We start from the raw sequence: 13,070 nt of genomic DNA on the forward strand, positions 1-13,070 counted from the left end.
CTGAGGAGGCTTGGGGGGGCTTGCCCTACCCTCCTACCTCTTTCACTATCTCTTCCAAGACAAAAACAAGAAGCTTTCCCAACGTCTCCAGCATGTCCCCAGGGTCCGCTTGGCCCATCCCAACCACACACCCGCAGGATGGGGCTGCAAGGGGCTACGCACTCCAGCATCTGCAGGACACCCCACACCCCCTGGGGAGCCAGGTCCCATCCCTCACCCTTGGGATGAGATTTTCCAGCTTCCCAGGATCCCAGCATCTCTTGGTCTGGACACAAGGGGGTTGCAGGAGCCACCCTTCACCCTTCGATTTCGGGTTGTCTGGAGGAGGAGAGTCCTTCGGGAAGGAGCAAAAGCCCTCGGTGGTGTGGGTAACCTCACCTTGGAGGTAGAGGAAGAGCTTGTGTCCTCCACCGCGGCGTACCAGGTGTCGCTCCCATCCAGACCCTGCAAGCATGTGGCATGAGAATGCCTGCGGAGAAGCCATCGCAGAGGAGTGGGGCTGGAAGGGGGCTGGGGCCAAGCAGACGAGGAGGAAGAGGCACGGCTCAGTGGCAGGCACAGGGTGTGAATGAGCGATGCATTTGTGGCACGTGCACAGGTGTGACTGGGTTCACGGTGGCGCAATGGTGTGTCAGGAGCTCACAGGCAGTAGGGTGTTAGCACCTCGAGAGAGCAGTGCACGAAGCCTTCATGGTACATGGCGAAGAAAACCTGTGGTTTTCTCGATGTTGTTCCTCCCTTCCCATGTTGGAGGAGGACGTTGGCCTGGAGTCCCAACAGTAGCTCCGAGCTCGTTCTGAGGGATGCAACCGTTGCTTCCGGAGATAACACTGCAGATGTCGATCCTGTTAACTACTCCACTGCACACTGAGCATTGTATGAATGTGCAACCTGACGCTTCACTGAAGATCTTTAACATTCACTATTGAACAGACATAATTCCTTCAAATAAAAATGCAAGGACATGTTTTCAAGTACAACTTCATCTCATTGTAAGTCTACGTGCTGTAGATGGTTACAAAGAAAGCCCCAACCCGGGGCTCTGGGAGGGAAGGGGGTTAAGTGGTCCCTAGGGAAAAGGAGGGGAGAGCTGAGGTCAGACAGGGAGGTTTGTGCCCCTTCGAGGCAGCGTGGGCACAGCCGTGGCCAGTTTTTCCCTGGCACCGCTGCTCCAGAGCTGCTTCAGTGGCTGGCACCGGTGGTCGCCGCTTTGTCCTGGTGAGAGAAGTCAGGATTTGGCCTTCTTGAGATGCCCCACGGGATGGGATACGGCAGGCTGCAGCATGGAGAGGACTGGGCACGGGCAGGGCATCGGGGCGGGACCTGCTGCTTGCAGCAGACGTCAGCAAAGGATAGGCCAGGTCTCACCCCAGGTGGGCCTGTTGTCCTGCTGCAGCCACGCCGAGAGGCTGAGCTACGGCCCCAGGCGTCGCAGGTCCTGGGAGTGGTGGGAGCATGATCGTGAGGCTGCGTCTGCAAGCAAGAGACAAAAGGGTTTTGGTAGATGCAAGGGAGCAGTAGGCCCACTGCCATGGGCGTGAGGGTGATGGAGACCCCGTGTCACGTGTGAGGGGTGACACATAAACGAGGTCATGCATGTGAAGAGGAAGATGTTGTGGGATGAGCGCGAGGGGTGATGGGGACACCATCATGAGGCTGCAATGGGGCACGTCACGGCGTGGGAGGGTGCAGTGATGATGCACACACCGTGCCACCAGTAGAAGGTGTGATGGGACACACCATGTTGTGAGCGTGATGGGGAAACCACTTTGCGAGTTTGAGGCCTTGAATAGATCATGTCATGGGTGTGAGGTGTGGTGGGAAACGCCGTTTTGGGAGCGCAGGGGCATGGTGGGTTACGCTGTGTGTTGAGTCTTTTGGGGTGGTGAATGCACCCTGTCACAGGTATGCAGAGGAACAGTTACGCAGCCATGAGTGGGGGCACAATGGGTGTCAGTTGTGAGCTGCACCACACCATGGGTGTGTTAGGCTGATGTGAGGTGGGTGTGATGGGGTACACCCTGTGTTGGGTCTGGGGCATGTCCTGTTTTACGTGTGCACAGCGCTGTGGTACACCAGGTCAGGGCTGTCAAGGAGGGTTGGGTACACTATGTCATAAGTAGAAGAGGTGATGTGGGTCATGTGAAGGGGTGAAAAGCTACACCTTGATGCTAGCATGGGGGTGACACCACACACCATCAGCGGCACGGGGAGGCAGCGGAGTACATGGTGTCACTGATGCAGCTGATGGTGGATGTGCCACACTGCGGAGGGAAGAAGTGAGGGGGCAGGTGGTGCTGCTGAGGTGGTGACATGAGGGACATGCTGTCACAGGGGAGATGGGACACGGGGCTTCTGTCCCTCCCTGCTGGTGCCCAGCAAAGCTGGGCACTGTCACCACGTGGCTGGGAGAGCCCGGGGTGTCAGCCACCTCCCTGGGCCTCGGTGGCTCCCCTTTGGGAGCAGGGGGTCCTTGTTGGCCACGTGGGCAGGGGACCTCCAGCCCCATGTCCACCCTGTGCCACCACAGTCACCTGTACTGGGCCCCGGGCATCTGAACCGGGATGTGGCCAGGGCCGGCACGGGGGGAGCAAGGAGGATTGAGGACCCTGTGGCCCTCGTTTGCAGCCAGGCCTGTTCACTCCCGCTCACCAGTCCCAGCAAGGCTGCGACCACTTTGCAGCCAGCACTGAACTCTCAATAGACACGAAAGCCATATTTGTAGGGAGCTCTGGAGACGCCGTGGGACGGCAGTGGGGCAGGGCAGAGGACGGTCTGTGGTGTTGTGCTGTGTTCTTGTATGTACATAAAAGGGAGACAGCGAACGTCGATGTGACTTTATAACCTTTCTAATATCCTGTCCTAATCTCGGAAAATAATCCTATAAATATATCTGGATTACACGTTACCTGTCTGCGCGTCTGTGCTTCTGTCTGCACGCGCCGGACGCTGCTGGGGCTGGGAGGTGTCATGGCCATGCCCCCTTCGGGGCAAGGGGGAGCCGGGGCACCAAGGCCAGAGGAGGGGGCAGAGCTCAGCTTGGTGGGGGGACATGGCTCACCCTCAGGGACAGCATGGAAGGAATGTGGCTTGAGCCCATCGCACAGCCTGTGGAGGCATAGCTCAGCCCCCCTCAAGCCCTTGACCCCCCACCCCCCCTCAGCCCCCCAGATCGCAGTCTCCATCAGCCGCCTGTCTGCAGCCCCCCAGCCCTTTCACCCCCAAATCCCTGTACCTAGTCCCCCAGACCCCCACTGCAGACACCCAGCCCCGACCGTCAGCTCCTCCCAAATTACCAGCCCCCTCCAAACGACAGTAACCCTCAGTTCCAACCCCCTGAGCCCCACCCAGCCCCACCACCCTCCGGGGGTGCTCCCACTAGGCATGAGGGCCACCAAGTGCCACCGGCCCCTGCTGGTCCCCTGCCAAGCTGGGCTTGCTGCCCACTGCAGCCCAGGGAGTCCATGACGTGTGGAACGTGTGGACGAGGCACTGTGGGACATGGTTTAATGGACATAGTGGTGTTGGTTGATGGTTGGACTTGATGATCTTACAGGTCATTTCCAACTGTAGTGATTCTGTGATGACTCAGCCCCAGTGCCACAGGGTGACTCCGCAGTATCCGGCCTCCCAGCAGGGCGTCTCGAGGAAGAGATGCGGATTTCCTTGCTGTACAGGAGCTGGAAAGCACGGCATGCCTGGGCTGCGCCACTGTGGGGTCCCCTCGGCAGCTGCCCACATCCTGCACCCACCACACCCACCCTGCGCCCCGGAGCTGGGCTTGCACGCAGCCGGCATCCCTAGGATGAAATTCTGCACACGCCTGAGTCTGGGCCAGCAACAGGAGCATCCACACAGCCGGGGTGCCTGTAAACACAATTCCTAATTAATTTAAGGTGTTCTGCCAAGAAGTGATTGTTTCCTGCTCGAGAAATTGCAGGCTTACGCTGGCGGCTCACTGGTTTTACTGGCAGTAGTGGCCCGCCTGTTTCCTTCAGGCCCTGGCAAAGGGGATTGCCAGGCCAGGAGGGCTGCTATTAATGAGGTAGCTCTTATCTCGTTACCACAGTCCTTCGCCTCCCTTTCAAGTGGGAGGAGTGGAGCCTGAGGGAGAGCAAGCTGAACAGGCACTGCCGTGCAACACAGCTCTTGGAGAGCGTGCACCACTCTGTGTGGCGTCCATCGGACAGTGTGCACCCCTGAGCGTGCACCGCTGGGCACAGCGCCCTGCAGTGAGCATGCACGGCTGAGTGTTGGCTGCCAGGGACAGCACCCATTGGTGACCCCAAACAGAGAGAAGTAGGTGCCGTCCTGGGACACGCATCATGGGCAACTGCATCCCAGTGGTGAGTGCTTCTCCCCTTCCCTGCTGCTTCTCCCCGGCGATTTCCCATCCTGCTGGATGCAAGGGCTGGGGCCACGTGGTTGCACAGTGGTGAGCAGGGCCATGACTCGCAGTGGGTACTGCCAGCAAACACTTGTTTGCAGACATCTCAGTGGGGTTTGCACATACCCACTGGGAGTCTGCAGCCCTCCTTTGAGGCGGTAAGAAAATTTGTGTTTCATGCCCAGCGGGGCCAGCCTGGGACAATCCCGCACTCCCCAAGCTATCGGCTGCAGGCAGCCTCCCTCTCCCCACAGCCTGTCCCTCCCTGATAAATTGGCCTGCTCAACCTGCACAGGGCTGAACATGAATCCCCCAGCACCAGCGGGGCAGTAGCTCTATGGCAGGGAGCAGCGGCCCATCGGAGGGGATGTCTCGAGTGATGCTGTGGGATGCAGGCACCCTGCCTGATGCCCACCGGTCTCATTCACAGAGCCCCAGTGTCCTGGAGAGCAAAAACTCCCTGGACCTGCTGGACATCATGGGCAACCTCTCCTACGACGACAGCAACATGACCTCCCTGGACTACGATGCCGCACCCTGCCACAACCAGTACTGTCCCTTCTTCCAGCGTGTGGCCCCCACCTTCCTGGCTGTCACCTGTGCCGCAGCCACCCTGGGCACTGGGGCACTGCTCATGGCACTGGCTAAGCGGCCCCATGCCTGGGGTTGGCCCCAGAGCCGAGCACTGGTGGCCCAGCTGGCGGTGGGTATGGGTCTCTTCGCCACCCTGCTGCCGTCGGTGGCAGTGGGCATCGGGCAGGGCTGGCGGCTGGGCACAGGGCTGTGCAAGCTCACTCACCTGCTGTGGCACTGGAGCCTCTTCGCGCAGGGGCTGCTGGTGGGCAGCAGCTCCTGCAGCACCGCCTGGTGCCGCTGGGACAGCCGGAGCTGGCGGCTGGCCGTGGCCGTATGGGCTGGGGCGCTGCTGCTGGCAACACCAGCAGCTCTCGCCAGCGGCACAGTGGCAGCCCCAGAGACGAGCTGCATTCGCCGGAGTGTGGACATCCTCTCCCCAGCATATCTGCTGCACCTCGCCCTCTGCCTCTGCTTCTTCCTGCTGCTGCCGGCGGTGCTGCTGGCAGCCACGCTGGCCATGCCGCGGCTGAGGGCGGGTTGGGAGCCAGGCATCAGCATGAGCTGGCTCTTCTTTGGGCTCTGGGTGCCTTATGGCGTGGGGCTGGCCGTGGATTTCCTCCTGCACACCCAGCTGCTGCAGCCTACCTGCAGCACCTTCGAGAACTTTGACTACGTGCTGGGGCTGAGCGAGGGGCTGGGGGTGCTGCACTGCTGCTTGGGGCCCACAGCACTGCTCGCCGCCCGGCTCTGTCACCACAGGGCAGGCACCAGCAGCAGCAGCTGAGCTCCTGGTGCTGCAGCCGAGGGCCTCACACCAGCCCCTGACCCCCCGGCCTCCAGCACCATCCGCTCTCCTCAGTGTCCCCACCAGCCCCGCAGCTTCTGCCCCACAGGCAATGCTCCCCCAGGACCCAGGGGAGGGCAACGTGGGCCCATTATGTGCCAGGCTTGGTGCCTCTCCTCCCTCGGTCCCATTCCTTGGGGTCTCAGCCCCAGTCTGGGGCCAGACACCCCGATTTGCTCAATGGAGATAGTCCTGGGGTGCCTCAAGCATCTCCCCAAGCCCCTGCAGGGGGGCGTCAGCCCCAGGCTCCTGCAGGCCCATGGGGACCCCCAAGGCTCAGCTGTGACCCCCCCCAGCTCCGCGGGGAGATTTCGGCAGGCAGAAAGGACAGCGGCGATGTGAAGTGACGGGGGATTTTTCACTCCCTCCTGATAAGCCGAGATAAGCGTTGTGTCCAAGATCAGCCAGTGGGAATTATATACAATATATACGTCTGTCAGAGCCACTTGCCAAGTTCCGTTAATGGCAGGGGCTGGGAGGTGCGGGGGGGCACGGGGAGTGACATCCATCACCTCCAGCCAGGCTCCTGCAGGCCGAGGGACAGGAAGCGGGAGGCGTGTGCTCCTTGTGCCTCCAAATTAGCAGGAAAAGTTCATAATGAAGCTCTGCAGTCTGTTAGCAGGAAGTGGGGTGATTTATATCCAGCGCTGGAGGCATCTGAGCCATGGTCCACGAGGGACAGCCACGTGCTGTCACAAGGCACAGGGGATGCAAAACGGGTGTGGACAGAGAGCCGGGGGGGGGGGTAATGGAGGGGCCAGAGCCCTTGGCTGGGACCTGCCCGCCCGCAGGGTCCTGGGCATGGCACGGCAGCACATAAGGAGCTCCCCCGCTGAGCCAAGCCCTGCAGGCCTGTGGGCTCATCCCTGGGAAACGGAGGGGACTGACTCAGTGGGGAAAGAGCCCACATCGTCCCCAAAAAGGAGGCGGCCGCCCGTGGCTGAGAGCATCCCGCTGTTGCCCTGCCACTCGTCCCCCCCCAGTGTACCCGTGCAACAGCCCCGCATCCCCAGCCCAGACACCCCGACCAGCAGCCAGCCCAGCACCATCATTACGGAGCGCAGAGCAGACAAAATCCCCCCCTTCCCAACCAGGCTGTACCCGGGCACAGCGCGCTGTGCACCGGCCCCGTCTGCTCGCGGGACACATGGACGCCCTCAGAGGATGCCCAGACCACGGACACCCTCAGAGGACGCCGGACCCTCAGCCACTCGGCTTTGCTGCGGTTTCTTCTGCCACCTGGTGCCCACTCCAGGCTTCACCCCGTGGGCCAGGACGGGACGAGCAGCCCCCGGGGACGTGCCCCAGAGCCGCGGGTCGGGGCAAGGGGGCCAGGGGCAGCTTCCCCTGTGCCTCCCGGACGAGCCGGGATCAAACCGGGTCGCTCCTACAGGGGCTTTGCCCGAGGGGGTGGGACAAGAGGACAGAGATGGAAGCCACGCGGCCGGGGCACAGCTCCAAGGGGAGCCCCGTGCAGGCAGGCGACCTAAGGTCTTGCGGCACGGCCGCGTGACGGCGTGAAATCGCTCCGCCTGGGCATGCCAGGCTGCCGGGGATGGCTCTGGGGGGACGCGGCTCCCCTCCCACCCTCCAGCCCATAAACCCAGTGGGCGGCAGCCCTGCACCAAGGCAGCTCCTCTCCCGGCACCAGCCGCAGCGCCTGGGACCATGGGCCAGCTGCAGCTCTGGCTTGCCATCCTGGCCGGGCTCTTGGGGATCATGGCCCAGGAAGGTAGGGGCAATACCGGGGGACAGGAGCTGGCATGGGGTGGGGCAGGTCCGGGGGAGACATGGCAGCAGCTCTCGGGGCCCTCTGCTTCGTGCCAGAGCCCTCTCAGCAGGGCTGGAGGATGCTGGAGCAAGGCTGGGGTCAGCAGCGGGGACGTCAGAGATGCGGAGTCACCCAGGGGGGATGGAGGAAGGCTCAGAGGCAGTCAGAGGGGGCTGCAGGACACCCCAACCTCCCGCTGCGTCCCCTCTCTCATCCCCAGACCTGTATCGAAAGGTGTTCGTCTTCCGGAAGGACCCCAGCGATGCCTATGTGGTGGTGAGGGCCAAGCTCGAGCAGCCACTGCAGAACTTCACCGTGTGCCTGCGGTCCTACACTGACCTGACCCGGCCCCACAGCCTCTTCTCCTACGCCACCAAGGTGCAGGACAATGAGATCCTCCTCTTCAAGCCCAAGCCTGGCGAGTACCGGCTGTATGTGGGGGGCAGATTTGTCACCTTCCGTGTCCCCGAGGGCCATGGGGACTGGGAGCATGTCTGTGTTAGCTGGGAGTCGGCCACCGGCATCGCTGAGTTTTGGCTCAACGGGAAGCCCTGGCCCCGCAAGGGGCTGCAGAGGGGCTACACGGTGGGGGCAGAGGCGGCCATCCTGCTGGGGCAGGAGCAGGACGCCTTTGGGGGTGGCTTTGACGTCTACAACTCCTTCTCGGGCGAGTTGGCTGACGTCTACCTGTGGGACATGGGGCTGTCCCCAGACAAGATGCGAGCCGCTTACCAGTCCCTGCGCCTGCCGCCTGCTGTCCTCACCTGGAAGAGCCTGAGCTACGAGGTAAAAGGCGATGTGGTGGTGAAACCCCGGCTCCGGGGTGCACTGGGGCCATGAGAGCCGGCCAGGTCCAGGGCTGGGGTGGCCTCAGCCCCAGCTCTCCCTTCCCTGTCCCCATCACCCCTTCGCCTCTACAACCTGCCAAGAAGAAGGTGCTGTCTGCATGCCCCAGCCGAGGAGCTCCGGTCAGGACAGGGCTCGGATGGAGCTGGGGAGGGCTGGGGGCACCACTCGGGCTGGCAGGGTCCCCCTGAGCACCAGCACCCACCACCAACCCGTCACCGACACCTGGGGCACCCTTTCCCTTCCCCACAGCCCCCTGAACTGCCCCATAGCCGGCTCCTGTGTGGGCAGGACGTGGATCCACCAGCTCCAGCGCTGCCCAACCACACACGAAACGGCAGAAGTGATTAGGGATGAGCAGGCAGGGGCTCAGCACAAGCCCTTGGGGACATGTGACCTGTCCCCAGTGCCTGTCCCCATGCACACCCACCATTGCAGGGCTCCCTGCCAGCCCACTGGGTCTGCAGGCTCCCAGGCAGGCGAACCAACTGCGGGCCTCTCACCAGATTGCCAAACAGCCCTGTGGTTCGGTGCCTCCAGGCACTTGGGGATGAAGGTCATGGGCAAACGACACCATTGCATAGCCGTGCTCCTGGTGTGTGCCCGCAGTCCTACACTGACCTGACCCGGCCCCACAGCCTCTTCTCTTATGCCACCAAGGCACAGGGCAACGCGATCCTCCTCTTCAAGCCCAAGCCCAGCAAGTATCGGCTCTACATGGGGGCAGATTTGTCACCTTGTGCATCCCCAAGAGCACCACAGCGAGTGAGCACATCTGCGCCAGCTGGGAGTCCAGCACCAGTCTCGTGGGGTTTTGGTTCAATGGGAAACCCTGGCCCCACAAGGGGCTGCAGAGGGGCTACACGGTGGGGCGGAGGCGGCCATTGTGCTGGGGCAGGAGCAGGACGCCTTTGCGGGGCAGCTTCGACGCCCAGCAGTCCTTCATGGGGGAAATCTCATCCGTGTACATGTGGGACATGGGGACCTCCACCTCGGCGATGGCGGTGGCCATGCACAACAGCCCCAGCGAAGCCCCCACCTTCGGCTGGAGAAACTTCCCCTACAAGATGGTGGGCAAGGTGTACTTGAAGCCCTGAGGCCTAGCGCACGGCGCAGGGCTGGTGCGCTCCTGTGCTCTCACGTGTGGTGGCCAGCAAGTGCCGGGTGAGCTGTGATTGCCACGGCTGTGTCCCCCCCTTCCCTGCTGTGTAACCCCCCACAAAGCCACCTGGCACTACATAAACGAAGAAATGGATTTGAGAAGCAGCAATGGTCTTTACCAGGCAAATTGAAGCTCACCAAGGCGCAGCGTGGCTCAGGCAGTTAATTCGGGCTCAGAAAACTCGTTAGGGAGAGGGTCGGCGGGACAGGAGGAAGGGGGACGAGCCGGGGGAAGGGGCTGCTGCCAGCCCAGGGGCTCCGGGGTGGGGGACACCGGGGCTGGAGACGAGTGGGGGGCACAGAGAGGCAGCACTCCCTTGCCCAGCGCTGGGGGACGTACAGCCCCGCCAGCCCCCGGGCCCCGAGCGGGGCCGGGGCCGGGAGGGGCAGCCCCGGGGCAGCCCCGTGTCCCGAAACCCCGGGGGGGTGCAGTGCCGGAGCCCCGGGGGGGCGCAGTGCCGGAGCCCCGGGGGGTGCGGTCCCGGTGCCCCGGGGACGCAGCCCCGTGTCCCGGCGGCTGGCGCGGCGCCGCCGCTGGCGGACGGTCCCTGCTCCGCCCGCGCCACCGCTCTTTGCACACGGCCCCCGGGCCCCGCTCCGCTCCGCCGCCGCGCGGCCTCTCCGGTACGGCGGGGCGAGAGGGGCCCGGGCCCGCTGGGTGCAGCCTGCGGGGATCGGCCGGGGCGGGCGAGGCAGCCGGGCCGGGGCGGGGCCCCGCTCGGGGCAGGCCGCGGGGGCCGGGCCAGGGCGGTGCGGCCTACGGGGAGCTCCTGCCGGTGCGGGGCAGGCGGCGGGGACGGGCCTGGTAGGGGGGACGGGCCCGGGGATCTCGGGGAGCCTGAGGCGTGGGTCTTGGGGGCCTGGCCACGTTCTCCGGGGGGGGTGGTACTGGGGGTCCGGGGGGGGCCTGAACTGGGGGTGTCAAGGGCCTGGCAGGGGCCTGACCTGGGGGGCCTGGGGGGGCCCGAACTGGGGGTCCCAGGGGGCCTGGCAAAGGTGTCCCAGGGGTCTGGCCCGGCCAGGGTCCCCAGGGCAGCCCTGTCCCCAGGGAACATGGCAGCACAGGCCCATGGTGCCGGTCCCTGCAGGCAATGGGGGCGTCTGAGCCCCCCAACTTCTCGTGGGTGGCAGAAGGGCGGCTGGCAGGCCTGGCCATGCCGCGGGAGCCAGGGCACTACCGGTTCTTGCTGGGCCAGGGCGTGCGGCACCTGGTGTCGCTGTCAGAGCGGGCGCCCCTGCACCACGGCTGCTGCCCCGCCATCCGGCTCCACCGCCTCCGCGTGCCTGACTTCAGCCCCCCGACGCCCGGGCAGATCCAGAGCTTCTTGCAGGTGGTGGAGGAGGCCAACGCCCGCGGGGAGGTATGGCGGGGGGCATGTCACACTGGGGAGGCAGCGCCGAGGGGGGTGACACCACAGGGGGGTGACACCTCAGCGGGAGGAGGTGGCACCCAGGGAGAGGTTACACTGAGGGGGAAATGCCAAGGGAGGCAATGCCTGTAACACCAAGGGGCGATGCTGGGGAGCGTGGGGGGGCTGCAGCAGAGACACCCGCATCCCTCCGTGCTGGTGCCGGCTGACAGTGCGACGCTGCCCGCCAGGCTGTGGCGGTGCACTGCATGCTGGGACACGGCCGGACGGGCACCATGCTGGCCTGCTACCTGGCGAAGGCGCAGAAGATGAGTGGCAGCGATGCCATCCGTGAGATCCGACGCCTGCGGCCTGGCTCCATCGAGACGCGGGAGCAGGAGCAAGCTGTAATCCAGTTCTGCCAGCACATGTGGTAGGTGCAGCCCCAGGGTGGGGAGTCCTGTCTCTATGTCACTCCCCTTCCCAGAGGGGCTCCCCATGCCACGCCGGGGCCACGGCCAGTGGCATGCCAGGCGCAGCGAGCAGGAGGGGAGCTGCAGGTCCCAAAGCCCAGCTCACCAGTGGGATCTGCCCGACCACAGTGCTGGAGAGGACAGCGAGGAGGCGTGAGCATGACCATCTCCGCAGGGAAGCGTGTGCTGGATGGGTTCAATGGAGACGGTCACTCTGAAATGGTGGGGGGCCTTTCCCAGTCCCAAGGCACTGCCGTCTGTCCCCTCACGCATTAAAGGACTCTCCTCTGGCTTCTCTCCAGGGCTGTCTGTGGGGAACTGGTGGGCAGCATACATGCTTGCGGCTCTGCGGGGCTCCCTGACATCCTGCTGTGCTGCCCGGCTTGGTCAGCAGCTGCACCCTGGGCAGCGGGGGTCCTGGCTCTTGGGTCTCTTCCTGGCCTTGGCCCTTGGGGAGCGCACGTGGCTCCGCTTTGGGCACCGGCAGGCGGGCCACAGAGCTGGTCTCCCGCCAAAGTGGTAATGCTTTGTGGAAGGTGGCAGCCGCATCAGCACACAGGGGCTGGCCCAGGACGTTGATGCTTAAAGTGAAGCTTAGATGGAATTTAGGCATCTCTGTCCAAAAGTCCAATCCTGAAAATCTCTTCTCAGCTGCTCCTAACCTTGGTGGCATTTAAATCCTAAGTGCAAGAAGCGTCACCGTCCCCATTCCTAGGCAAGCGGCACATGGCTGGGGGTGCCTGGTGCTCACTGGGCACGAGTGCCGTGTCCGCGCTCCAGGCTGGCAGGGCCATCGGCGCTACCAGGCAGCTCCACAGCCCCCAGACGTTGCTCTGAAAGCCCCAAATGTCATCATCTTCCCTTGGGAATGAAGCACCAGGGTGGTGGCACCGGGCACCGCTGACAAAACTGCTGTGCCCTGCTCAGAGCTGTGGCTGGGGGCGACTGACTGTTTCGGGGTGGCTGTAGCACCCTTGTGTGTCCCCCTCTCCTGGACCCTGCTCCTCCCGCAGGGCTTGGGATGGCACCAGCAGGGATGGAGGAGGTGACCAGTGGAGGGTCTTCACTGCAGGCTGTGGGGTCCCCCAAAAAGCAGGGGGTAGAAAGCAGCCCCCAGCTCTGCCCAGTGCCCCATGACCCTTCCCCGGTGGAGATTCGGGAAGCACCTCTGTCCCATAAGTGATGCCATGGCTCCGGTGGGCTGTGACACCACACCAGGATGTGGAGCCGTCCAGGGGTGCTTGACTCTGCCTGCACCCCTTGCCTGGGGCAAGAGTGGCTGGGCGGGACCCCAGCCCTGCGCTGGGGGACAGGGATGGGGATGACAGGGACAGGGATGACGGGGATGGGGCAGCGCTGTCCAGCTGCAGTGCCTAAGCCCGCGGGAGCCGCTGGACTCACATGGGCCTGTGAGATGCAGGAAAGCAGCTTAACTGCAGAATTATTTACTTTAACTCCTCTTACTTTAGCTCTGTCCTTAATAGTCTCCCAGGCTCAGGGGGCCGGGCCAGGCCGGGCCGACGGGGGGGACCGCAGACCCCCCCTGCCCCAGGAAAGGGGGGCCACAATGGGGAGCTGTGCCCCAGCATCCCTGACCCAGTGCTCAGCGCCACTGCCGGGACTCAGCAGTGCCACAGAGCAGGGTCTGGTCCAGCGCATGTGG

General features: G+C 63.9%; 4 protein-coding genes across 4 annotated transcripts; all 4 read left to right on the plus strand.

The window, feature by feature from the left end:
* The first annotated feature begins 4,325 nt into the window (after window positions 1–4,325).
* On the plus strand, window positions 4,326–5,747 carry ACKR1 (atypical chemokine receptor 1 (Duffy blood group)). The gene is made up of 2 exons (XM_059832036.1): window positions 4,326–4,346; window positions 4,818–5,747. Exons 1-2 carry the CDS (start codon window positions 4,326–4,328, stop codon window positions 5,745–5,747), a joined length of 951 nt encoding a protein of 316 aa, XP_059688019.1.
* Window positions 5,748–7,475: 1,728 nt separating this feature from the next.
* On the plus strand, window positions 7,476–8,418 carry LOC132319957 (serum amyloid P-component-like). The gene is made up of 2 exons (XM_059832037.1): window positions 7,476–7,539; window positions 7,799–8,418. The coding sequence occupies exons 1-2, from the start codon at window positions 7,476–7,478 to the stop codon at window positions 8,416–8,418; spliced, it is 684 nt and encodes a 227-aa protein (XP_059688020.1).
* LOC104264869 (serum amyloid P-component) lies at window positions 8,415–9,521 on the plus strand. The gene is given in 3 exon segments (XM_059832039.1): window positions 8,415–8,546; window positions 8,965–9,139; window positions 9,142–9,521. Coding segments are annotated over 3 exon segments (687 nt in total).
* Window positions 9,522–10,186: 665 nt separating this feature from the next.
* DUSP23 (dual specificity phosphatase 23) lies at window positions 10,187–11,687 on the plus strand. Its single transcript, XM_059832380.1, has 4 exons — window positions 10,187–10,209; window positions 10,674–10,946; window positions 11,186–11,367; window positions 11,537–11,687. The coding sequence occupies exons 2-4, from the start codon at window positions 10,677–10,679 to the stop codon at window positions 11,562–11,564; spliced, it is 480 nt and encodes a 159-aa protein (XP_059688363.1). The 5' UTR covers window positions 10,187–10,209; window positions 10,674–10,676; the 3' UTR covers window positions 11,565–11,687.
* Window positions 11,688–13,070: the final 1,383 nt, after the last annotated feature.

This window comes from Gavia stellata, chromosome 33 (assembly GCF_030936135.1).
Source record: "Gavia stellata isolate bGavSte3 chromosome 33, bGavSte3.hap2, whole genome shotgun sequence".
NCBI classification, from domain to species: Eukaryota; Metazoa; Chordata; class Aves; order Gaviiformes; family Gaviidae; genus Gavia; species Gavia stellata.

What these genes read in the sequence shown, in the direction of transcription:
- ACKR1 (XM_059832036.1), top strand. Translation starts at nt 4,326, where the DNA reads ATGGGCAACTGCATCCCAGTG. An exon ending in TGGGCAACTGCATCCCAGTG is followed by an intron (nt 4,347 to 4,817) that starts GTGAGTGCTTCT and finishes TCTCATTCACAG; the next exon opens with AGCCCCAGTGTCCTGGAGAG.
- LOC132319957 (XM_059832037.1), top strand. Translation starts at nt 7,476, where the DNA reads ATGGGCCAGCTGCAGCTCTGGCTTGCCATCCTGGCCGGGCTCTTGGGG. An exon ending in GGGGATCATGGCCCAGGAAG is followed by an intron (nt 7,540 to 7,798) that starts GTAGGGGCAATA and finishes TCTCATCCCCAG; the next exon opens with ACCTGTATCGAAAGGTGTTC.
- DUSP23 (XM_059832380.1), top strand. Translation starts at nt 10,677, where the DNA reads ATGGGGGCGTCTGAGCCCCCCAACTTCTCGTGGGTGGCAGAAGGGCGG. An exon ending in AGGCCAACGCCCGCGGGGAG is followed by an intron (nt 10,947 to 11,185) that starts GTATGGCGGGGG and finishes GCTGCCCGCCAG; the next exon opens with GCTGTGGCGGTGCACTGCAT. An exon ending in CAGTTCTGCCAGCACATGTG is followed by an intron (nt 11,368 to 11,536) that starts GTAGGTGCAGCC and finishes GCCCGACCACAG; the next exon opens with TGCTGGAGAGGACAGCGAGG.